Consider the following 26,810-nt stretch of genomic DNA (forward strand, 5'->3'; position numbering starts at 1 on the left):
TGGGAAATACCCACCCTTACAATTATCCATAATTTTCCACGACGAGGGACCCTGTTGCAACTGAACTACCAGCTAAACGTTTCTCGTTCATTTATATGCAACCTTCGACATTACCAACATTATTTGCTACATTTATTCAACTCTAATAAATTCGCCATTGAATATTTCCTTCCTGTTTTGAACACAATTGCACAATTTAGGGATGTAACCAACCTTTTCTTTGACGTTCCGCAGAAGCGTCTTTGAATTACTTGTGTGCAGATTAGCTTACTCCATATGAGAAGTATATGAGTAAACTTTCTTGCCCACCTCCCACCAAAGAAGACAGTATTACTCCGAAGAGATCACTATATTGTCTGATTCGGCGGCTGAAGCAACAGCATTACTCCGAAGAGAACACTGTCAACTCCAACGAAGAAGCGAACTTCCTCAGAGGCAATCCTACGCATTCTGGGTTACCTTTCCAGAAATACGATATGAAACCACAGCCCTCGCGATGCTCCCACAAGGGGGCCATCCCAGGACAGGAAGGTGAGACCTGAAAATTCAGATCACCCGGCTTTATTTCCTGCTCCCGCGGTGGCAGTTTTTATAAAGACTATGCTTGCGGTCCCACAGGGTGATACCAGCGTTCTCCATGCTCCCTTTCGAGTAAAGCCACTCAGGATTGGTTAGCCTTATCGTCACTAATAATATGACGTACATTTGTTACGGTTAGGGTGCACTGATAGGTTTGGAGTGTGAAGATCCGAAGATCAAACACAAACCAATTTAACCACCAGTACAATCCCTTTTCGTCACTAATACGATGACGGCAATTTGTTACAGAGGTGCACTGTCGGCTTGGATTATGAAAATCCGAAGAGCAACATAAACCAATTTAATTAGAGAACCAACAATACACCCCTTTGTGGGTTATAGTCACCTTACACGACTGGCATGCCTGCCGTGGGCATATTCTACTACCCCTAACCCACAGGGGGAAATGCACAGTACAGTCGGATAGTATTAGAGTAAGATAAAAAAGGTGTTGATGTTGAAATAGCCTCAGAATTGTATTTTTTCAGATTGAAAATGGTCAAGCGAAAGGAAATATCCGTCGAAATACGAGCCCAAATCATTATTTTGCAAAAAAAAACAGGAAAAAACTATCGAGAAAAGAAGATATCGGGAAACTGGACAAAATACTAACAGAAAACGATCTGGTCGACCAAGAAAGACTAATCAAATATTCGACAACAAAATATATGCAATAATTAAGGCCAGTCGATGGAAATCTGCATCATAAATTCGTGCTGAAATCAATGAAGCTTTGATTTCACCAATATTGCTCACGACAGTCAAAGGCCGGCTTAAATAAAAAGGTATGATTGGACGCATTGCTGTCAGAAGCCACTTCTACGGCCAGTAAATAAACAGATAAGACTGAAGTTCGCCCAAGAACATATTGACTGAACGATTGATCAGTGGAAATCAGTTTTATGGACAGACGAATCAAAATTCGACCTTTTCGGTAGCCATAGGCGTCAATATGTTCGCAGAAATGTCAATAAAAGATCCAAAGCAGATTGCGTTGTGCCAACTGTGAAACATGGCGGTGGCTCAATGTTGGTTTGGGGCTGTTACAGTTACGCTGGCGTTGGTTAACTAAAAAAAATTTAAGGAATTATGAAAAAAGAGGAGTATCACAGTATATCCAACGCCACGCCATCTGGCATCAATTTGATTGGTCATGAACTTATTTACGAAAAAGATAACGATCCGAAAGTTACATCAAAACAATTTACTTCTTATTTAGAGCGAAAAAAATACGCAGGTCACCTTGACACAATGGAGTAGCTAATTCCCCGATTTAAATCCCATCGAGCTATTGTGGGAAGAATTGGATCGACGTGTGAAAGATCTAAAGCCAACAAGCCTTCCTGACCTCTGGGATTGTTTGAAGGAAGCGTGGAATAATAATCCACATCAAACACTTCAAAAACTCATCGAAAGAATGCCGATATTGTGCGCTGCAATCATCAAAGCAAAAGGTGGCCATTTTCAAGAAAATCACTTAAAGTAACATACTCACTATTTTCTTATAAATGTTGATGGAACTTTCAGTAAAATTCATTAAAAATGTCTTCGGATCATAAAACTAAGTTGAATGTACAAAGCTACTGCGAATATGTGATTAATATTTTAATAAATGATACGATAAACTGACAAAAACAACTTTTTTCATCTTGTTCTAATACTTTCTGACTGCACTGTATATGTACACTAAGCGCGTGGCGAGGCCTCGCGCAACCATGGCCAGCTTGTCAGTAATAAAAATCGCGCATTTGCTCATGTTTGCTCTGGCTCGTTATTTCGAACAAAACAACAGTTTATACATCGGCTCAAGAACTTGCATGCAGGAATATTTGTATTTGTATTTATTATTATATATTGTGTATTTGATCAGAATCTAACTTATATATATATATACATATATATGTATGTACGCAATATGCTTGTCTTGAGTTGCTTCGTTCATATCAACTCTATCACGTACTTTTCGCCCACATTACAGTGTAGTGACTTTACTTACGCTCTCATTCTTTACTACTCTCAAGGCCCAAACAACGCCTACACTTATACATTCTCTAGTACCGCATACAGTGCATATACCAATATCACGCATTACGCATATTTTTACACATACTCTACACCTTTTCCAGTTTAAGTCAGAAATTTACAATTCAAGTTCAGAAAATTACAATTCAAGTTCAGAATTTCCAATTTTAATTCAGAAATGTACAATTCAAGTTCAGAAATTTACAATTCATGTTCAGATTTTCCCATTCAAGTTCAGAAAATTTCAATTCAAGTTCAGAAATTCCAATTTAAATTCAGAAAACTACAATTCAAGTTCAGAAAATTGCAATTCAAGTTCAGAAAATTACATTTCGAGTTCAGAAAATTACAGTTCGAATTCAGAAATTTATAAGTAGGGTGTTAATTTTCAAAAGTTATTGTAATTAATTAATTTTATACTTATGTTACTTGCGGAAGTGTTGATGCTTCGTTGACCATGTTGCCTTGAAATCAAATGGAGGATAATTCTTTCCAACAAGTTCATGATGATGCTACGGCCAAGAAAGTACTTCAGTCGAAACAGCAGTTTGGAAGCAGTGGAAGGGACAGACCTCCACAGAGTTGCGAACGTGGAGGAAGACTTGACTTCTCATGGTGCTCCCAATCGCCGTCAGTTATCGCGAAACAGAGAAAGCTGGCATGATTTGTTACGAAACTGCCAAAATCGCGATTAAGTGCCAATTTATGATGAATGATGATGATGGCGGATAAGTTGAGATATTTTGACACATGGCGCCAGGATCTATGCAGACAGTACCTATACGTTACTTCCGGGAGTGTGTACACTCCGTTGACTGTTTAAGTGGTCATATCTTCGTCATCACTGCTGTCATACTCAGTGCAGATCAAAGGTTGTGACGCTAAGAATATAGCTGTATGACATTGCAATTGCTTCTTATGAGCGAAAGTTTTTTCTTCGCTATCTCGCAAAATTGATTTAAACGAGTTAAGATGTCCAATGCTTCCTTAACACATAGATACCATCTTACATACATTTATTTCCATTGGATGAAAAAAAAAAATACGAGACAAATTTTCTGAACTTGAATTGAAAATTCTGAACTTGAATGTAATTTTCTGAACTTGAATTGCAATTTTCTGAATTTAAATTGTAATTTTCTGAATTTGAATTGTAAATTTCTGAATTTAAATTCGAATTTCTGAACTTGAATTGGAATTTTCTGAACTTAAACTGGAAAAGGTGTAGTACTCCACGCCTGTATTTACGTTACCATACCTCTACGCTTACACTTACACTTATGTATATCCTAGGCTGACATTCTGGATTCCCCATACCGAAAAAAATTACTTTTTCAAATAGAAATTTGATAAAAAATTCGACTACTTAAACACATTTAATGTACGAATCCTAATTGGCATACATGAAATATAAGAATGTGGGTATGTATGTTTTGTGCTAAACTATGCCTGTTTTGTTGCCCAATTTTCATTAGCTATTCGCTTTTGGTCATTCGAATTTTTATTTCAGTGTCGTTTGTCTGCATTATTTTTATGTGCGCTATTCGCAGTTTGTTTTTAATTTATTCATTATTCGCGTTGAGTTCGGTGTGAACTTGACGGATTAGTTATTGCACTGAATTTTTTTTTATTTACACTTTTATCTAAAAAAAAAAAATACCGCATATTAATTTTGTCCGCCGCTTTTAAGTGGAGAGCAAACTGTAAACAGTAAACAAACGGCCACAGTTCATTAGCCAAACCGTCAAATTGTGCAAACAAGCATTGAATTAGTGGGAAAAAGTGTTTGGTGGTATTTTATATCAGTGACTGTGTTAAATCTTCTGGGGTTCCCTTTTTTCAAAACAAAAAAAAAAAATTTTATAAAAAGTTGATATTAAACATATGTAGGTATATATGCACATGTGCATATTTAATACAAAAGTTAAGAAAATAATTACACAACTGTAAACAAAACAAAAACGAAATACTACATGAAAAATATGAAATTTCTTTTAGGGCTTGCCAGTTGGGCAACAGATAGTCGAGACAAATACGATGGCAATCAAACAGAAAAGGTGAGTACATAAGTACAAAAGTTTTGGCGCTATTTTGTTTATAGAATTTATAAGTTACACTGTGCTACACTTAAAAATAACTGTCATTGTTTTGTTTATTAGTCTTGTTTACACATAAACAAAAGTTGGTGTCCCCAAGGAGGCCGAAGCTTGGACCCAGGTTCGGTGTGAAAGACGGATCACGCTACCACCACACCACAGCATCTTACTGTTCACATCTGCCATTATTCAATATAACGAACAACAGCGTTGATTTCAAAATTAGTTTTGATATCACTCCTATAAGTGTAATACTGTACAATTACACCAAACATTTTCATATTGCACTATATTTTTTGGTACTAAATTTGAAGTAACACCACAACTAATTTTTGATATTACTCCGAAAAGTGTTAACACCGCATTTTACCTTCTATGTGTATGTCCAAAACAAAGTAGGCTTAAAATTAAGATTATACGGGTCTTCCTGAAAATGAGTGGGCAAGACTTAGTTTGAATTTTAAACTAACGAAGCCGTAAACACCCCTGCTAATGTAAAAATGTTGAGTTTGTGCGGAGATAGGGCGTTTTTGAAACAAACTCTGAGAAAGGGCGTTATTTAAATGTTTTCTGCAATAACGCGTTTTCGAAACGGCAGCCGAGACAGTTAGGGTGATATTCCACTCAGCAGTTGAAATGTTTCGAAAAAGAATTCATAACTTGCAACACTTCACAGATGAAATTTTTCATTTTTATATTTTTAGCAGTAAGTGTAAAGACTTGAAAGCGGGCTAATCCCAAATAATGCCCCGTCTCGAACCGAAAAACAAAAGTGGTCAGATTGTTTTTCTGTTCACCTCAGATCTATGAATATTCTTTTTTTTTAATTTTTTTTGTAGACTTTTATTTAGCATTAAAAAAAGCATTAAAAGCTTTGGAAAAGTAGTTTTAATAAATTGATCCTACCCATATCCTTGTGTCGCGTTCGTTACAAAAAAACTACAAAATTTTTTCTTATAAGCAAACGTGGACTTGGAATTAAAAAAGATTTCAGATGTTACATATGTTTTTTTTATTTACAAAAATAAATTAAAATTTTCCGGAAAGTTCGCGTAACAAACTTTATTACTGTCATCATTGGTTCATCCATACATATACCTATAACTTTATTTCTGTTTAATCAGCGAACAAAACATATAACATTTTTTTCCGGAAAAAGTTTTAATCTAAATATTTTGTGAAAGGAACACACAAACCCACGAGAGAGAGGAGAAGAAACAAAAGGGCGGCATTATTTTCAGAAAAGAAAACCCATTATACATCGTCAGAAGAGGTCGTCTTTGTGCTTTCAGCAGTGCATAAACTGTTAATTGAGTCTTGGAGATGTTTAAAAAATCTTACAAAATCTAACGAAATTTTAAATTGTTGTATCTGTTTTGCATTTTGTATGACGTTGTTTTTTTAATTTTCTTGTTTACGTCTATATACAAAGGATTACTTGAGGAAAATCTAAAATCAGTTCTGATTCAAACAAGATACGAATTTTAAAGATTAATTTAGGTTTTATTGGTGTATGAAGAAATGTGAAGACACAAAAGAAAACAGTACAAACTACCTTGCATTTTTCTTTTCAATCTTTTCTGCTTAGAAGAAGTATATATATTAGACTGGGTCTATTTATTAACCGATATCGCGCCATCGATTTTTCGATAGGATTTGGGCTCAGGCAAAAAAGTTCACTACGCATACCCAAAAAAATAATTTTCGAGCCTGCGAAATTTTATTTTTTTGACTTTTTACGACTTTGATTTTTAATGTTTTTTTCATGACCTACTAAAAAAATTTTATAAAAGTCGTAAAAAAGTCAAAAAATGAAATTTCGCAGGCTCGAAAATTATTTTTTTGGGTATGCGTAGTGGAACTTTTTTCTCCTGAGCCTAAATCCTATCGAAAAATCGATGACGGGATATCGGTTTCGTCCATACAAATCGACCCAGTCTTATATATATATTTGTCGACTAGAAGTGGTCAAATGGGAATATATTTCCCAAATTTCAATGAATTTATTATATTCGTGAGTTTTTGAACGCAAAATTATTTATGACCTCTTAGTTGATACTCTTTTGTCCATAATAACAAGCAAAATAGCAAAAAAAAACGGTTACTAAAAATACAAAAATTCAATATAGTGTTATTCATTGAGAAACAATTTTCGCGTCCGTTATGTCGCATCCGTAACCGAACTTTAGCCTATATCCAGCATTTAAAAAGATATTTCAGATTTTGCAAATCTACAGGCATAGGATCTTCCTTAACCTTCAGTCTCTCACTTAAGGAATGTAAAATTCCGCATTAGCTTCACTAAGTTCTACATACTTTCACAAGCATTAAAAATTACTTCTATTTCTTTTCGTGTCCAAGCCGCAATATATAAGGACATACCGCTCATTTACTTCAATGGTGTCATAACTCAAAAAACACAATTTTCCAGGAGAGCCATTCAAAGATTTTAACTGCCATATGTTGCGCATATAAAGGCATATTTTCATTTTTATAGCACGTAGTAAATTTTTAACTGATCACAAAGATTTTATTATACAATACTAGAAGACCCAGCAGACGTTGTCCTGCCCTAAATTTGGCCTATCTACATTCATTTTAATAAGCTCTTTCCGTCTGACTCTGCCCTCCCCCCCCCCCCCCCCCCCCCCCCCTCTTCACTTTTTCCTAATCCTTTTATTCACTCCTCCCTCCGTCTTTTTCGCTTCATCTATCTCCATCTTCGTCTCATTCTATCTCTTTCTCAATCTCCTTCTCTCTTTTCTCTTCTCTCAATTCCTTCTCATTCTCCTTATTTCCTGTCCCAGAGGGTGGTATGTATTTTATTCCAGTCCCAGTCCGAGTCTCAGTCCCAGTCCTAGTCCTAATCCCAGTCCCAGTCCGTCTCTGGATAATATATTACTCTGTACTGAAGCACTCATCAACAGCTTTCATTTGATATCCATATTGTATAAACACTGTCTAGGCATTCACTGGGCCACGTTTTGGCCTATATCTCGAGACCCTAGTCACCCAGGGGTATGAAACGCACTCATCAACAGCTTTCATTTGTTATCCATATTCTATAAACACATTCTAGGGGTACTCGGGTCCACTTTTCGGCCTATATCCCGAGACCCTGTACGACGATCTCTACCAAACCTATGTCGTAACCACCGCGTGAGGTTTACGCAACTTGTGTGAAAGTTTGAACAAAATCGACCAACGCATCTCTTCAAACACCGGCGACCAACTAACACACATTTTAGCCTTTCTTTTTATATATATAGATTTTTATTTTTCACACTTCACTATAATATTAAAACGAAAGGCAGATTTTCGTTGCTTTTGAAATTGGGCTTAAAAATTGCACATGGAACAACTAAAGAATTTAAAAAAAATGTCATAGTACCTCTAAATCGCGGCCCCCACCCTCTCGGCGGGCCCAGTGATGTGTTATACTTGATATCATTCGCTATAATATTTTTTATCGATAAGCACGTTGTTTAATTAAACACCAACCAATTACACGAAAGTATATCCGCACCCCTGAAAATACGATACGCACCGGCACTCATATTTTCTTATTACGTATAAGCAAATAAAAAAAATTTGCAATACTATAAACGGAGATATAACCTATCCTATATTTCAAGTTAGATCAAACTACAAACGTGCCAAACAAATTCAAAATCGGTTCAGTAGTTTAGGGGTCTATTGGCGCCAAACATAGTGACACGTGATTTGTATATATTGTTACGAATATTAGCTGCCATCTCTGAGCCGATGCTAAGCAGTGACGTGAATTCACATCAATAATTCAATCATTATGTATTTACATAAACGAAACAATAATTGCGTCTACACATATGTACCATGTACGTATACGAGCAGCGGAGAATCGATGCACAAACACATGCATATATCTGAGATACTCCTGAAAGTATGCAATGAGAGAAGCTATAAAATCGTGCAATTGCAGTTACAGCTGAGAAGTTTGAGAGCTGATGGCAACTAGTAAATTCTGGAAATGGAAGCGCCTAGAAGATGCGACCGTTGAAATTAGAGAGTATAAAAGGCAGCAAATGTAGAGGCGCTGGAATTCAGTTTGATTTGAGCTATCAAGCAGTTTCGATTAAGACGCTATCTAGCGAGCCATAGCAGATTATTTTGAAAGTCAGTTTCATTTAAGCTATCAGTTTGGTTATTAAGCCAGCTAGTTGAAAAGTATAAGTGTTATTGTGAAGTACTTTAATAAAGGCCATTTTTTCCATTATTCAATATTGGAGTTATCTATTCAACAGTTTAGTGATACGAACTTAGCAAAAGGGCAAATAAGAGGATTTGCAAGTAAATTCGTTACAATATTAAGATAGATTATGATATTGGGTACGTTTATATGTTTTAATTAAAAGTCGTGTTTTTTGAGTTATGACACTATTGAAGTAAATGAGCGATATGTACATAAGTACATACATGTTTGAGGTGCCCAACATTTTTACGGAACGAAGCATTCTGGTAGTGGTCTCCAAACAATGTAGTATCCGTTCAGTCCGCTGCTCATGTTCCCTTTTATGCAAGTTGAAGTGCGTGCGAATGTCGCGTCCGTTACCTAGGACTTGGCCACATAGTGGTATAGTACATTGTCAAAAACGTTGCAATATAAAAGTGAAAACTAAGTAGACGGTTAAGCTCGCCGTAACGTAATATAGCGGTAGGGAAATAAATATTATGGCTGTCATGACCGGTACTAACTCGCTCATCATTTAAAATAACTCATACATAAACATTTTTGAATACTCATTTTTATACCCAGCTGTACTTGTACACAGGGTATTACAACTTTGATTGGATAACGGTTAGTTGTACAGGTATAAAGGAATTGAGATAAACATAGACTTCCATATATCAAAATCATCAGTATCGAAAAAAAATTTGATTGAACCATGTCCGTCCGTCCGTCTGTCCGTTAACACAATAACTTGAGTAAATATTGAGATATCTTCACCAAATTTGGTACACGAGCTTATCTGGACCCAGAATAGATTGGTATTGAAAATGAGCGAAATCGGATGATAACCACGCCCACTTTTTATATATATAACATTTTGCAAAACACAAAAAACCTGATTATTTAGTAAATAATACACCTAGAATGTTGAAATTTGACGTGTGGACTGATATTGAAACTCTTGATAAAAATTAAAAAAAAAATTTAAATGGGCGTGGAACCGCCCACTTGTGATAAAATCAATTTTACAAATATTATTAATCATAAATCAAAAATCGTTAAACCTCTCGTAACAAAATTCTGCAGAGAGGTTGCCTTTACTATAAAGAATGCTTTGAAGAAAAATTAACGAAATCGGTTCAGGACCACGCCCACTTTTATATAAAAGATTTTTAAAAGGGTCGTGGGCGAATAAAATTAGCTATATCTTTGCAAAAAAGAGCTTTGTATCAATTGTATTTCATTTCCCAAGTGGACTTATAACAATAAATATGAAAAACTTCAAATTTAAAAAAATGGGCGTGGCACCGCCCCTTTTATGACTAAGCAATTTTCTATGTTTCGGGAGCCATACCTCGAAGAAAAATTAGTTCAGAATAGAACCGTAAGTATATGTATTATTGCGCAGCCTTGTAACACTATTGAGCACACAAAACAAACAACAACAGCATTTCAAGTGTACAGCTGGGTATGTAATGTTCGGTTTCACCCGAACTTAGAATTCCTTACTTGTTTTAAATAGGTTTTTTCTTAAAGAAGTTACAAAGAAACTAAGAAAAAACATGAAAAATTGCAAAACTTAATTTTGCGGATCGTCTTTCGTAAGTTTTCGAAGTTTACAACAACAGATCGGTGCTGATGAAAACGGTGAGCGGCCGGTCTGCTCTTTAGCGGTAGTTATGTAGCGTATCCGCTTTTGGAGGAAACCCATTTTTAAGCTTTCAGATTTTGTTTTCAAAGTCTCAACTTTTTTATTCTTAAATTATTTTTAACTTTTTGGGTTTACTTATTGCTCAGCTAAGTTTAAGATATAAACCGAAAAAAAAATAAAAAATTAGGTGTCAAATTTAGGTCAAAAAAACCGAAGAATGGCTTAAAATTTTGGATCTAACTTATAGCCGTGTGGACTCTTCATTTATCGACCGACTTTAATTAGTAATGAAATCGTAAATCAAACGGAACAAATTGTTGTGAACCATGTTCTAAGCATAACACTGAGTTTAAAGAATGTTTTTAACATAATCTATATATATAAAAAGAAGTGTACATTTTGATTGTCACTACATAACTCGAGAACGGATAGAGATATTGGCATGAAATATTTTGGAAAGATACAGGAAGGAGAGGTGATGGTTAGTTGATTTTGAAATCCCAAATCGGTTTAGCCATTCTTGAGTTATGATTTTCTTTAGAAAAAATTCAATAGGTATATAAAATTCTTCTGTCACGGTGTTAGAGGCTTAACTCCTCCGAAACGGCTGAACCGATTCTCATCAAATTTTGTGAGCATATTGGGTAGGTCTGAGAATCGGCTAACGTCTACCTTTTTTTTCGCTACGAGCATAGGGTCTTGAGATCAAAACGTGGACCCGGGTACCCCTAGAATGTGTTTATACAATATGGATATCAAATGAAAGCTGTTGATGAGTGCTATAGTACAGAATAATTTTCATACACCTGGGTGCCTAGGGTCTCGAGACATAGGCCAAAACGTGGACCCTGATACCCCTAGAATGTGTGTGTATTATGGATATCAAATGAAAGCTGTTGCTGAGAGCTCTAAAGTTCATTGTGATATTCGATTTAGTCGCATCAACCTGGCAAAACTGATAAATATGCATGCGAAGCAATTAAAACGTGGACCCGGGTACCCCTAGAATGTGTTTATACAATATGGATAACAAATGAAAACTGTTGATGAGTGCTATAGTACAGGACAATTTTCATACAACTGGGAGGCTAGGGTCTCGAGATATAGCATAAAACGTGGACCCGGGTACCCCTTGAATGTGTTTATACAATATGGATATCAAATGAAAACTGTTGATGAGTGCAATAGTACAGGACAATTTTCATACAACTGGGAGGCTAGGGTCTCGAGATATAGCATAAAACGTGGGCCCGGATACACCTAGAATGTGTTTTTACATTATGGGTATCAAATTGAAGCTGTTGATGTATGCTTTAGTACAGAGTAAGCTTTACACCGCTGGGTGACTACGGTCTCGAGATATAGGCCAAAACATGGACCCGGATACACCTAGAATGTGTTCTTATATTATGGGTATCAAATTGATGCTGTTGATGTATGCTTTAGTACAGATTAAGTTTTTCACCGCTGAGTGACTAGGGTCTCGAGATATAGGCCAAAACATGGACCCGGATACCCCTAGAATGTGTGTGTATTATGGATATCAAATGAAAGCTGTTGCTGAGAGCTCTAAAGTTCATTGTGATATTCGATTTAGTCGCGTCAACCTGGCAAAACTGATAAATATGCATGCGAAGCTGAAATAAAGGCAAGAATTAATAATACCCACATACCTATTTACATACGTCCTATTCGATTTGCCTGAAATTTCGTATATAAATTTGCCTATATTAATATTTACGATGATTTTTTCCGGGAAGTATACCAGAGACGGACTGGGACTGGGATTAGGACTAGGACTGGGACTGAGACTGCGACTCGGAGTGGAACTGGAACAAAATACATACCACCCTCTGGGGCTGGCAATAAGAGATGAAGAAGAAGGAGAAAAACTTGAGAGAAGAGAAAAGAGAGAGGGAGACTGAGAAAGAGAAAGAGATAGAATGAGACGAAGATGGAGATGAAGCGAAAAAGACGGAGGGAGGAGTGAATAAAAAGATTAGGAACAAGTGTAGAGGGGTAGGGCAGAGTTAGACGGAAAAAGCTTATTAAAATGTAAGCAGATAGGCCAAATTTAGGGCAGAACAACGTCTGCCTCGTCTGCTAGTTTCGTATATAAATTTGCCTATATTAATATTTACGATGCTTTTTTCCGGTAAGTATACCGGAGACGGACTGGGACTGGGATTAGGACTAGGACTGGGACTGAGACTGCGACTCGGAGTGGGAGTGGAACAAAATACATACCACCCTCTGGGACTGGCAATAAGAGATGAAGAAGAAGGAAAAAAACTTGAGAGAAGAGAAAAGAGAGAAGGAGACTGAAAAAGAGAAAGAGATAGAATGAGACGAAGATGGAGATGAAGCGAAAAAGACGGAGGGAGGAGTGAATAAAAAGATTAGGAAAAAGTGTAGAGGGGTAGGGCAGAGTTAGACGGAAAAAGCTTATTAAAATGTATGCAGATAGGCCAAATTTAGGGCAGAATAACGTCTGCCTGGTCTGCTAGTATATGATAAAATTAAATGATATCTAAATTTGAAAATATAACAAAACAAAATATTTTATGTATTGTTCGATATTATTCAAGATTTGATGTAGATTTAACTTTAATTTACTGCTTTTCGATATTTAATTTTGTGTGATAAAGCTTTTAAGATTCATAGTTAATCTCATAAGAGGGCACACGTGTGCGGGATGGTACAGCAACCTAAACGAATAGTAAAAAAATATAGACTTCCATATCATCGAAGACGTTTTAAAAGCTGCTAATTCCACTTTGCACTCAAAACGAAGTTTTAAGGGCTAGGCATGAGCTAGAGGGAGTGAACCTTCAAGAGAAACCTTTCTAGGAATCATTCAAGACGGTAAGTTGTCGTGGAAACTCAACGTGGAGGAGATAGTCAAGAAGGCCTCGACGGCACTTTATTCATATAAAATAATGCTAGGGTTTACGTGAGGCCTATCGCCCTCTTCTCTCGCTCTCATTGGGTATTTACAGTGATTGTAAAGCCAATCCTAACGCCATGGAGTCCTTCTTTGGTGGAAATCCACACAAAAAAAACCTAACTTGAAAAATTAGAGGGGGCATGCAGACTATCAATGCTTACGGGGAGCCCGGAAAACAACCCGAAGGCTGTATGTATCCCATTATGCACATTTTTAAGAAACATTTTTTTTTTTGTTTAATTTGGGTTCGACGCTTTAATGATTCCAGTGAGATAAATGTAAAAATAAGGGACAATAGGAAATTTTGAGTATAGAAAACAAGAAATTACTGCAGTAAATAACGTTTGGCAGCCTTAGGTGGAAGCAAGCGTCGAAGCGTGAGAGAGACGTGAAGTAGGGGATGGAGTAGAGAAATAGGAATGGTAAAAGGAAGATGCAGGTAGAATGGTAATGGGAGAGGAAGACTGGGAGTGAAAGTGGGAAGGAGAGGAAAAGTATTCAATAAGAGTTTGGGTATAAATCATTGGAATTGTAATCGCGTTTTTCACAAATTCAAATCGATTCGTTAGCAATAATATTTGGCAAATGTATATTTTGCTATTTGTGTTATTTAAGCCTCCATATGTGTTTTGTATATTTTAAGGGAATATTTCCGATTTAAAAATTCTAATAACTTATTATTATGTAGATCACGTTTGGGTTTTTTTTGTTTTACTTTTAGTTTAAGTTTCTTATTTTTACATGCGTGTAGGAATTTACAAGGAATGAAACCTATTTTAAATAAACTTCCGGTTTCCATTGCAGATTTGGGGGTTTCTTTCAATTTACTTGAGTTCGTTTTCGCTTTCAGTTTCTGTAAACTTGAAAATAAAATTTGTTTAATATTTATGACTGAATGGGGCTAAAAACTTACCCTGTAGGTATGAAATAAGCGAAATAAACTAGGATGCACTATTATTTGGCAGTTTCTTTGACGGCTTTTTTATGACGATGTCTGAAAAAAATTCAGAAGTGGATTCCCTTGCATGGCATTATAACCAAATCGTATTAAGCTGTGCCAACCCTGCATAACTAACAACTAGCTGACTTTTTTGTAGAGTTAAGTTAGGTTGAACTGGGATATGCACTCTTTTTAGCTAGTTCATCCGTATGCCCTGGGGCTCAATATAGATGTATGCTTATTCCTATCCCGATTCTTTCCAGGGATTGCTTACACTCTAACACACTTTTAGATGCTTTGCTATGCGATATTATTGCCTTAATTTCTGCTTGGCTGTCAATATAAAAGTTGACGTGGCTGCAGTTTAAGCTAATTTTTTCCAGTGTTTCTGCCGCTTGGGTCACGGCTATTACTTCCGCCTAAAAACGCTACAGTGATCTGGCTGCTTGTAGGATCTGTTTATTTCCAGATCAGCACATTATACAGCTGACCCTACATATTCCACTACATTAGAACCATCGATGTATACGTGTAACGCCTCGTGCGCCATTTGGGCACCTTTTCAACCAACCATCAACCTCTATTGTGGATCGAAGAGCCCCTTCGAAGCGCAGATACGGAATCAAGTAGTCTAATCGTCCTGTTATTCCTGACGCTATACTATGGCCGTATGATCTGCGCTCAAGCTGCCCCGTGGCACTGAGCCTCGTTGAGGTTGCTAACGCTATGTTCACCAGGTCATCACTCTCTCCTCCCCGTTGAGCTCCCACTAGAACCTACTGTATAGATTGATTCCTAGATATTTTGTGCAAGGTTTTTCCTGCAGGGTCACCCTTCCTAGCTGGTCCGGTTTGGGACTTTGTACCTCTTAGTAACTAAGACCATCAGTCTTCACCACGTTGGCGATCAACGCGACATTAGATGCTCAGGTATGTACATATATCCCGAAGCGCCCCACCATCAAAGAGCCAATTGTTGGAAAGCACTTTCCACGTGGACAATTGCAACATCATCTGCGTAAGCCGTAAGTTTGACGGGTCCCTCATCGAACTGCTTGAGCAGTAGGTTGCTGAGCAGCGTGCACAGTAGAGGTGATAACACCCCACCCTGCGGCATGCCCCTGTAAAATTGAGTTAGAGCTAGCTCGTTTATAGCAATTGCTAGTTTTTGCTAGCTTGTTCTATTTACTAGGAAATTAGAACACCCCAATACAGGTCGGTGAGACAGCACCCGTTTATGACCACAATCTGAGAAAAAACTAATCTCTCTGAAACTCTTGCAAATTTTCCATCCCACCAATTGCAGAGTAAAGATAAACTTTTAAAAAAATAAGTTCGTGTGTTTTATGGCAGACCAAAGTTTTCAACCGATCTTTATGAAACTCACGAATTTGTTTAAAAACTCCTAGAAAAATTAACTACCCGCTACTTCCAACCAAGTACGGTTATAGCCGTTTAACATGGTTCGCCGGCCGCTTTTTCGTAGAGTTAACTGGCGCCAATGGGACACACCAAGGGAATTTACATCGCTTTCAACCTGGTCCTTCCTGCGGAATGGGGGGCCCTCTTCCTCTGCTTCCAATGGCGGGTTCCGATAGAAATACTTTCTTAGCCGGAGCATCATCTTTCATTCGCATAACATGGCCTAGCCAGCGTAGACGCTAAGTTTTAATTCGCTGAACTATGTTGATTTCTGCGTAAAGCTCGTGCAACTCATCATTAAATCTTCTTCGGTATACGCCTTCGCCAACGCGTAGAGGTCCGTAACTTTTTCGAAGAACTTATCTCTCGAGCACTCCCAGAGACGCCACATCTGATGCTGTCATGATTTTCGTTTTCCGCGAAAGGACTTCAATTGCCTACCTAGCCCCAAGTAACATCGGGAAATAGTATTGGGAAGAGTGATTCTTTGGTGGATGTCAAAGCTGATGTTGTTGCTAGTGTTAATGCTGGTTCCCAGATAAACGAAGCCTTATACTATTTCGAAATTATGGCTGCCAACAGTAGCGTGGCTCGATGACAGCAGGTACTTCGTTTTGCTCTCATTCCTTATCAAACCCATGTTTTCCGCTTCTTTGTGCAGTTTGGAGTAAGCAGAACTTACGGCGCAGGTGTTCAGGCCGATGATATCAATATCGTCAAAATACGCCAGTAATTTTATAGTTCTTGGTATAATATTAAGGTCTGAGGAAAATTCGTTAATCACCACTCCCAATTTAAAAAAAAAAATCTTTCAAAATTCAACCAACACAAAATTGGCAGGCGGTCGCTGTAGTGTGTAGGTAGGGTGCTCCGTCGGAGGAAGGGATGGCCTGAAGGTTTAATGTGGCCATATAAATCGTTCCCGAGATGGTCGGGCTAGCACCTTAATGGTGCTGTGTTACCGGAGCGTACCAGATCTGTACCCGGCAAAGGAGCATCACATCGATTACACTCCCCAAAACCTTTGGAGATCAACCTTATCGCTACAACAACAATGATCGTTTCTATTAGCCTAACTGTAATATAATAACTGCTTAGGGAAGACGATATTTGCGCATGTGTAGGTAGTGTATTCCAGCTTTCATATAATTAAATGCTCTTGAGATTTCTCGTTAAATGTATCTTAATATATATGTATATACATGTACGTATAAGAAAGCTGGGTATATAATGTTCGGTTTCGCCCGAAATTAGGCTTCCTCATTTTTTATATTATTATATAAATTGTATAGCAAAACTGGAAATACTGGCTGACACCTATTTCGAGTCTACGGAGGTGTTTGTTTTTTTTTTTGGCTATTGGAAATTTGCCCAAATTGAGTAATTAAAATACAAAAATAAATATAAGGCATGATATACTGACAAGGAGATTCAGACCGAGCTTCACGGCCAAATTGTGTGTTGCTCCTTTTAATTTTTCTTAAAAATTCGCGGGGCGTGACCTAAATGTTTTATGCTGAGTTCAAACGGCATCTACATAAAAAAAATCCAAAAAAACGAGGAAAATAGCTATTACAATAAGGAAAATGGTGTATGATATTTCGCCATAGAAATCCTTGCCTAAATCCTTACAAGTAACTTTCTTAAATGGGAATAATTTTCTTAAAAATGGAGAAAATCTTACAAAAAATTAAATTGTGTAACTTTCACGGCCGTGGTTTCTAGTCGAGCTGCTCAACTCTACAGTCGAGTGCTCTTATTCACTGAGCTTACTCGTACATGTAAATATTGTGAGAAATATTCAATCAAATATTCTTAATGAAAAAAGTTGTATACAAAAATAAGAGATTCTTAATTAATTAAAAATTTAATTGAAGGAAAATTTATTAATTAAATGTTTTCCTCATTTTAGGTAAGTGTTTTATTTTATACCTTTCATGAAAATGAAATGGTATATTAATTTTGTCACGAATCTCAAAATTCTAAGTCCTTAAAGGAAAAGATATAGACCCACCAATAAGTATACCAAAATGATCAGGATGAAGAGCTGAGTTGATTTAGCCATATCCGTCTGTCTGTTGTATGCAAAATAGTCCCTCAATGTTTGAGATATCTTGATAAAATTTGGTGAGCGGGTATATTTAGTCGTCCGATTAGACATTTGTCGGAACCGGATCGGACCACTATTGCATATATCCCCTATACAACCGATTTTTCAGAAAAGAGGATTCTTGGCATATCTTCCCCAATTTATCACATTGAAGCTTCAAACTTCACCATATGCTTTCGGAATTCGTACATATTGTTGCCTGAAACAATTGTATAGATTGGTGGTATATATAGTATATACCCCATATAAATTGTCATTTCTGCCCCCTTTTTAACGGCTAGAAGCTTAAAATTTCATCAAATACTTACGCTTACGTCATATATTGTTGAAATAAGTGATTCATGATTATAGTTTTTTCATGCATACCACAAAAAAAAACGAAGAAACTTTGCTTCCTCACACAAAGTACCTACCATAGATATGTACATCTGTTCACTATATATTTCATATCTTATACAGCCGATTATTTGGATATTACGAATGGGATAAGATTATTGTTCAGCCCCATTTATGAAAGATGTGAAGTCTTCGAAACAACCGAAGACAATTCCGTCCTTACTTGTTTTATTTATTTTTTTGTGAGTGTACAAGGCATATGAATTTCCACTGAAACTTTTTATGGCAGAAATGCACTTGGAGTGTTTACCAAACCACTGCAGAGGGGCGACCTCGCATAGGAAAACTTTGCACGCTACCACCACATAACGGCGACCGCCAAATTGAGTTGTCACCAGCTTTGTATTCTCCAGACTCAGTACTGTAGTCAAGCAAATTTATATGTATTTTGTCATCTTAAGTGCTACATTTCGTAATCGAAAATAAATTAAAAAAAGAAATTTAAGTTGTTGGGTCTACAACTTTAAAGAAGTTATTGATGCATTGGGACCTTTATTTAGATTTATTGGACTTGACCTTTTGGTCTATTACTGTATGTGGAGGCGTTTAATTCATATTAGTACTTCTTCAGGATTTTTAAGGGCGAAAGGATTAAGAGTCACGCCACCTAAATGGGAGAGTCTTGCCTTGCCGTAGCGACGCATTCACAGAGCATGGGAACCGGCGTTTGATCCTCCAGCTCCTAAAAGCGACAGATATATGTATCGGATAGATTTAACTTACTTAGGTGATATCGAAGACTACAGCGTTCCGTATAGTAACCAGTGAGAGTTCGTAGACTCTCTCTGCTTTGGTTAACGAATTTGGCTAACACTCGCGATGCTGGGAGTATAAATAATTTGGCCTGCCTTTGCCCTGGGCATTCAATCCATTGCCGTAATAACTGCTTTGATTGCCAGTTACTTATGGTTTCCCTAATGTGTGCCTTTATGAGTCCACAGAAGTCCTCTAGACCAAAGAATGCTGCTAAAGCACCCCGATGAATGTGAACTCATCCTAACAAAACCTTATTTTTGGCTCCCAGCTCATTTAGGAGTCCAATGCATTCATCCACTAGCTTAGAAGTAATTGTGTAACACTGTCCTAGTGTAGCAAGTGTTACCTCTTTCTCCATTAGAGTAGGGAAGGGAAGTATTCCTAGTGAGGAGTTGATGGTCCTTTGCCGGATGCAAATCCGGTACGTTCCGGTACTAAGCTCGACCATCTCGGGAACGATTTGTTATGCCCACATGCGACTTTCTAGACCATCCCGACCTCCCACCCCCTAGATCCATGAGGAGTTCGGGGTCGCCAGAGCCTCGGCTCTTAATGAAACAGGATTCCCCACGGATAGGTGAGGTTGACAGTTGGGTTTGGAGAAGCTATATATTGCGCTGGCAACTTGAAAAGGTTGCGCTACATAACCCCTTGAATCTGGTATTTTAGTCGCCTCTTACGGCAGGCATACCTACCGCAGGTATATTCTAATCCCTACCCCGCTGTGGGATATAGTCGAGTGCAGGGGAGGAAAGCTCTTGTTGCATTGTTTAACGTAGTATCTGGATGAGAATTCCGCGTGAGGGTACCGTCCATCAGGAAGTTAATTAAAATATAAGGGTCTTTATAGCGCCTAGGGCATACAACTTACATGAATTAACTTGTTTTAACTATTTAAATTGTGTTATAAACTTAAACAAATCTATTATTTTGTTATATCAGATGCCAGGCGAACCCTCTAAACTCAATCGGAAGGAGTCCTATAAGGCTCAACGGAAGAATTATCGGCGTGAAAAGAAACGTGTTGCATCGGAACTCATGAATTCGCTTCAGGATCCCACAGTAGTTGTACTGGCGGATTGGCTTAAGGTAATGACTACATAGCATGATACTTAGGTACCTGTACATAAGGACTGTTACAGAAAGTTCTGCAAATTTAGAACTCCCTATACGTTTTTTAGTAACGACATAGGTGGCTTTAAATTAATTATTTCTTAATTGATGATTCATAACATTTTTAAAAATATTGTGACGAATATTAGCATCGCTAAGCGATACTACCATCACTAAGCCGACACTAAGCAGCCACTCGTATGTACGTAAACAAATCAATCATCATCTACACACATACATACAAGGCAACGGAGAGATACTCATAAACACATGTAACCATCAGCGAAGTAGTACTCACATATATAAAAGCGCATATGGCTACAAACTACGAATATACATGTAGATGGCGGGTAACCAAGCATGTAGTTCACGAAATTACTAGACCTTAGTAGAAATAAGCGAATGAAGCAACGGAGAGTATAAAAACAGCACAAGCTGAGAAGTCAGTAATCAGTTTTGATCTAAGCACGCTATTGGTTGTGAAGTATAAGTGTTATTGTGAAGTACTCTCAAATTAGTCTAATAAAGACCATTTTGCATTATTGAATATTGGAGTTATTTATTCATCAGTTTAGCGGTTCGAACGTTAGCAGAAGAGTTGGAGTAAGCGGACTACCCTAAATTCGTTACAATATATTAGCTTCTCAAGTCAAGCCTTCAACAACGAGAAAAATTATTAGGAAGGAAGAGCTACGTAAAAAAATTGTGTACACTGTAAATATTAAAAACCGATCCATGCCAACAAGAAATGTTTCCAAAATAGCCAAAAGCACACTTGTGAAAGTCACACGAATCAAGCAGAGAAATGGTATTAAAACCTTCAAAAATTAAAAGTTTCAAAACTAAGTGAAAAACAGAAGTCAAAAAGCATTTCCTTGCACGTGCTTATGGGACTAAATTGGCAAAAAAAAATTTGTGTGTTTTTATGGACGACGAAACGTCTTTGAAAATTGATCTTAGAAAATTGCCAGATACCCAGTTCTACTGCTTCCAGTCTGGAGATAACGTTCCTTTTCGAAAAAAAAAACACCGTCATAGGAGAGTTCGGCAGAAAGGTCTGATTTAGCGAGTTATTTGTCGGTGTGGGCATAAATTCACGCCGTTCTCTACGAGTTTACATGAAAGTGTGTCTTCGAAAATGTCTTCTGCCGTTCTTACGTCGTCATAATGGTAAATATATATTTTGGACGGAGTTGGCTCCGAACATCATGCTCGTATCACCCGAAAGTGGGTCGAAGATAACAATGTACATTATGTTAGGAAAAACCTTGAATCCACCCAGCGTGCTTTAGTTGTGGCCAATTAGTAATGTCTAGCTCAGATGAAAGCAAAACTTTTGAGAATAGGTAAACCAACACAAAAGTAAAAAGAACGTGGCGAACAGTGTAGCTAAAAATGAATAAAACAGTTGTACAAAGCGAGCAGCGCAACATCAAATGGCTGAGAGGTTAAAGCAAAGGTATGAAGTATGAATGTTGGAGATTTCGGATTCAATACTCAGTACCCGAGAAGCTAGCTGATGGAGAAGTAAAATTAAGAAATATGTCCTAGTAACCATCGCCGTTTGTAAACTTTGTAATTTTTCTCTAATAACAATAACAACAACAGTTGTACAAACTTTTTAGCAATTTGTGAGCATTTTGCAGAACTTTTTGTACCAGTCCTTACTTATAGTTAAATAAACATGAAAATATTTTACTCAGCAAGTGTTAACATTATCATAAAATTTATTCAAGGTTTGCGTTTGTTTAACTGTTCCCAGTAGATGATGAATTGCGCAAAGTTTCAAAACTGTGCTTTTGCGCTTCCAGCACCTCAAGAATTGCCTTTTAAATTCCGAAAAAAGAGGCATTTTCAGTCGAGCGCTATACAGCTGTGCATTGCTCTTACTTAGAATATGATTGGTAATGCCTTCTAAGGGAAGTGCTTGGCAACGTTTCTCCTGGGTTATTAGGTGCGAGGGAAACGTTATACACGTACGCATATCTATTACTAAGCCGAAGGAAGCCTTACATTTTTATCAATAAAAAAAGATAGCTTACTGAAAATAGATTTTTGTTTAACTGCATTTAGGAATCGTATATTGCACCAATTGATAAGTATACCTACATACATACATCCTATGTATATATAATATTGCGTCATTGCGGCTGAATTTTGGTTCACCTTTATAGCGATTTTTGGATGACTGATCACCATTGGACACATATTTTTATGTAAAGTTACTAAGCTACATAGCTTTTGTTTCAAGGTGTAATTAATGAGTCAGAAATATTCATTGAATACACATACCTGCCACTTAATGACGCATAGCAGTCTTGAAGGTTTGACTTAGTCCAAAAATAAAAACCAATAGTTTCTGCTTAACAGGCGTCCATTAGATTCATTAAAGGAAACTCAGCCATTCAACCCCAGAGCTGCACAACGCTCGGTGGCCTCCCACCAAGCTCTGGACCGGGGTAGGTAAGTTAACATTGGTTAACGTGGCCTAGCACTTGCTGAATTTGTATTCACTCGCTTCTACAATTCTTTTTTCTTGTGAAACAGTTATCCCATGCCAGTCTGAGGTTGATTTCATCTGGTATTCATATCGCTCATGCTTCTGAACTACATATACATATATGTAACTCTACGAACAGATTAAGGTTAGGTTGAAGTGGCTGTCGCACACTTTGGCCAATGTCAGTATGTCCGTTATGATACCACAAAAAGTCACCATCACTTTCCTTCTTCGAAACATTTCGAGTACCATTATAAAGACTACTAAGTACTTCATGTCGTACTCTACGACGCACGGTGGGGTATTTGGTCAATATAGCTTGCCAAAACTAAAACAGCAGTTATTTCTGTTAAAAAAGTAGTTGTCTCACTTCATTGTTATGAAAGGAAATATTTGACAGTAAATTCACGGTGTTCCCCGTAGAATTACTATGGATCGAGCCACCGGTTTCGGTTTCATTTTTTAGCATTACCTGAGATATGTATGTCAATATGGGTATCAAATAAAAAGTATTTTACTCCGCATTTCTATTGATAATTTTATGTAGGGTGGCCACTTAGGGTTGCCACCTCACCTTCTTTTGTATATTTCTTTGTGGGTATATCCACTACCATCTCGGAAATGGCTTAACCGATTTGAATCAAATTTGGTACATCGATATAGTATTACATTCTAAGACTTTTCACATAGGTGTTGCCACTGAGGATCTTTCACAAGTTTGCCACCTTTTGCCAATAAGTGTATCAATCTCTTACAAAATTGATCACCACTCAAAAATCGCGGGTTTGCGCAGCTGGTTTTGTTTTTAAACTTTGAAACAAACACAAGCTTATGTATTGCCAAAAAATTACTGACATGATATGCCATGAAAAAAAGATATATCTTTTTGTTTGCAAGGTTTTTAAAAAATTTAATGTTGAAAATTAGTAGTATTATACTATGTACAAACACACACCAGATTGGCAATTTATACCATTTGGGCAATTTATTACGCAATTTACCATATAATAAATTGTAATAATAAATTGGCAATTTAAAAAAAATTGCATAATAAATTCTTTCAAACTGCAAATGCAACCTTGTAAAGTGTGTTTATTGAGTAGATTTAAACGTCAGTTACGCATGGCTCAACTATATGGTTGACTCATTTCATCAGCTGATTTTATTTTTTTTCATTTCACTGGAGAACGGATTTTCAAAAGAAGATAACAAACTCAAAATAAAACCAAAACATTGAACTCATTTTCTTACAACACACAAAAATTTCAAAGTTTTATGTTTTCATTCCATTCGATTCGCCTAATACCAACACGCACATTTTGACAGTCTGAACAAAGGTATGTTGTTGCTGTAGAGATGAGCCAACCAGCTATCAAATTACTATTGTGTAAGCTAAATTGAGTTGTATGAACACCACTCAATTTAAATCGAAATTGCTCAATTTATTTTTCTGTTTGAACATAGTATTACAAGTAGAATAAATCAGTTAAAACATGCGTTATAAAAAATCTAACATATGAATTAAAAACACATTTACCTATCCTAAAAGAAAATGTAACTAGATTTGATTAAGGCTAAACAAGTGAACAAGTATTTAGGTTAGAAGGGTATATTGCTTTTTAATCCAAAAATACATCGAACTGTACACAATTTTTATACACATGGTTTGCTACCTTCGGCATCCCGGAAGTACTATTATCAGATGGTGGTAAACAATTTGATTGCAGCGATGTGCGCGGTTAGCTCCGTTGATGTTGCAGAAGGGTTTTGGAGTATGTATACTATTCAGTGGACATCTAGGAACGCCAGGGAGTATATTTAAAAAAAAAAATTGGAATATTTTGAAAAATCGACTTTTGGCCAGCTAGATTGATCAAATACCCCACCGTGCGACGGGGCGTAGACTATCCAGGCAACCTGTATACAATTTCGAGTATCAGTGTTGACTGAATTTATATAACATAGTAATATTGATAATGTAGTTTTCCGAAACTGCGTACGTAGTGCTTCATGGAAACTGAGTACTTTTTGATGCTGCGAGTGAACTAAAGTACGTTTTTATTATTATGTTCTTTTTAAAAATACTGAGTACTTTTTAAGTATTGAGTGCATTTCAGTAATCATAATCGATGCTTTCAAGAATCGTAGACTGTCGATATTTTTGCGAATCGGGCACTTCGTCGACTCCGCGATAAAAGTTGCTAACTCCACTTTTCACCAAAATCGACCTTTGATTGATAAAAACATAGACGATATCTGCAAAAGAAAAATGTACTTACACCAACAAAATAATGAAAAGCTGTCAACTCCATAAATTTGCAATACATTTTAAAATTCAAGAATTTAAGTTATGATGTTTTCATTAAATTGAGTAAAATTTTGTTGAATGGTGTCAGCGGCATCGACGATTTAGTACTGCCCAACTCTAATATGAAATGCTGAACGCACTAACGAGCTATATAACAATAGAATTTTTCGATGTATATTGTAACGAATTTAGGAAAATTCCGCTTATTTGAAACTTTCTGCTAACGTTCGAATCGCTAAACTGTTGAATAAATCACTCCAATATTCAGTATTGCAAACTGGTCTTTATTTAGATTACTTTGGGGTAGTGCTTCACAATTATACTGCACTTCGCAACTAATAGCGTGTTTAAATCAAAACTGATTGTTGACTACTCAGCTTGCGCTGCTTTTATACTCTCCGTTGCTTCATTCGAATATTTCTACTAAAGTCTAGACGTTTCGCCTTCTAGAACTGCTGTATCTTCTGCTTGGTAATTGAGCTACATATATGCGTGTGATGATTACATCTGTGTGGGTGAGGAATCTCTTCGTTGCCTTATACATAAGTGTGGCTGGCTTTAATGTGTACATGTACATAAGAGTGGCTGCTTCATGTGTTTGTAGTTGCGTGATTATTAACTAGCCTAGCGATGTCAACATTCGCCACCATATTGTATTACAAAGTGATTAATATGTATGTTTCTTCTTCTTTTGATGTGCATAGGTACGCGGTACGCTCAAATCATGGACAAAGCTATGGTGTGTTTTAAAACCTGGTATGATGTTGCTCTACAAGACTCCTAAGTTGAAAAGCAGTCATTGGGTTGGCACTATTATGTTGACATCATGTCAAGTCATCGAGCGACCGAGCAAGAAAGATGGATTTTGTTTCAAACTTTTCCATCCTTTAGAGCAATCAATTTGGGCCCCACGTGGACCAGACAAGGAGACAATAGGTCAGATAAATTAAACTTAAATATTAATAAAAGACTACATAGCTATCCTGCTTATAGATAGAAAAGCATCCCATTACTTAAAGCTGGGCGCTATAGATATTATTTATAATGCGCTAAGTAGGTCATTTAGTACTAATTTCATGTATCATACACTGAGAAAAAAAGCCTTGGTTTAGGTATAAATTTTAATTCATGCATTTCTTGCAATGTCTATTTGCAACTATCAAATGTTATTTATATTCTGTATAAAATTCCGGTTCGCACATAAAAAATTTGATTTTCATACAGCTTTATTGCATCATTTACATGGTGGTTGGTATCTAAAATATTTTCAAGGTATCTTTCCTACAAGTTTTTCAACTGACCATAAAAAGACCGTGCAAAAGCACCTTAAATTAACTCTTAACGATTGGGACGTCTTTAAGTTAACATTACACACCTGGGTAAGATTGCTGACTTTATTTTAATCGTCTTACATAAATACCAGAAACTGAACCGCAGTATTATTTCTCAAATATATGTGACGCTCATGGTGTCTATAATTCCACATACGCATCATCCACATTCGATGAAAGATACCCTACAAGAAAAGCTTAGAGGGAAATATCTAGGAAGTATACTAGATTTTAGTGGCGGCCACCGTGGTGTGATGGTAGCGTGCTCCGCCTATCACACCGTATGCCCTGGGTTCAACTCCCGGGCAAAGCAACATCAAAATTTTAGAAATAAGATTTTTCAATTAGAAGAAAATTTTTCTAAGCGGGGTCGCCCCTCGGCAGTGTCTGGCAAGCGCTCCGATTGTATTTCTGCCATGAAAAGCTCTCA

At 36.9% G+C, this 26,810-nt stretch overlaps 1 protein-coding gene across 5 annotated transcripts in view; it reads left to right on the top strand.

Moving 5' to 3' along the window:
• Orp8 (Oxysterol-binding protein-related protein 8) overlaps positions 1-26,810 on the top strand; it is a 179,645-nt gene that overhangs the window by 108,504 nt on the left and 44,331 nt on the right. For all 5 annotated transcript variants that reach the window (XM_067760496.1, XM_067760497.1, XM_067760495.1 and 2 more), the window contains 3 exons: positions 4,600-4,658; positions 20,071-20,217; positions 25,754-25,985. In XM_067760496.1, coding sequence (XP_067616597.1) covers positions 4,600-4,658; positions 20,071-20,217; positions 25,754-25,985 — 438 coding nt within the window. The remainder of the gene's footprint in view (positions 1-4,599; positions 4,659-20,070; positions 20,218-25,753; positions 25,986-26,810) is intronic.

The sequence above is a fragment of the Eurosta solidaginis genome, chromosome 1 (assembly GCF_040869045.1).
Source record: "Eurosta solidaginis isolate ZX-2024a chromosome 1, ASM4086904v1, whole genome shotgun sequence".
NCBI lineage: Eukaryota > Metazoa > Arthropoda > Insecta > Diptera > Tephritidae > Eurosta > Eurosta solidaginis.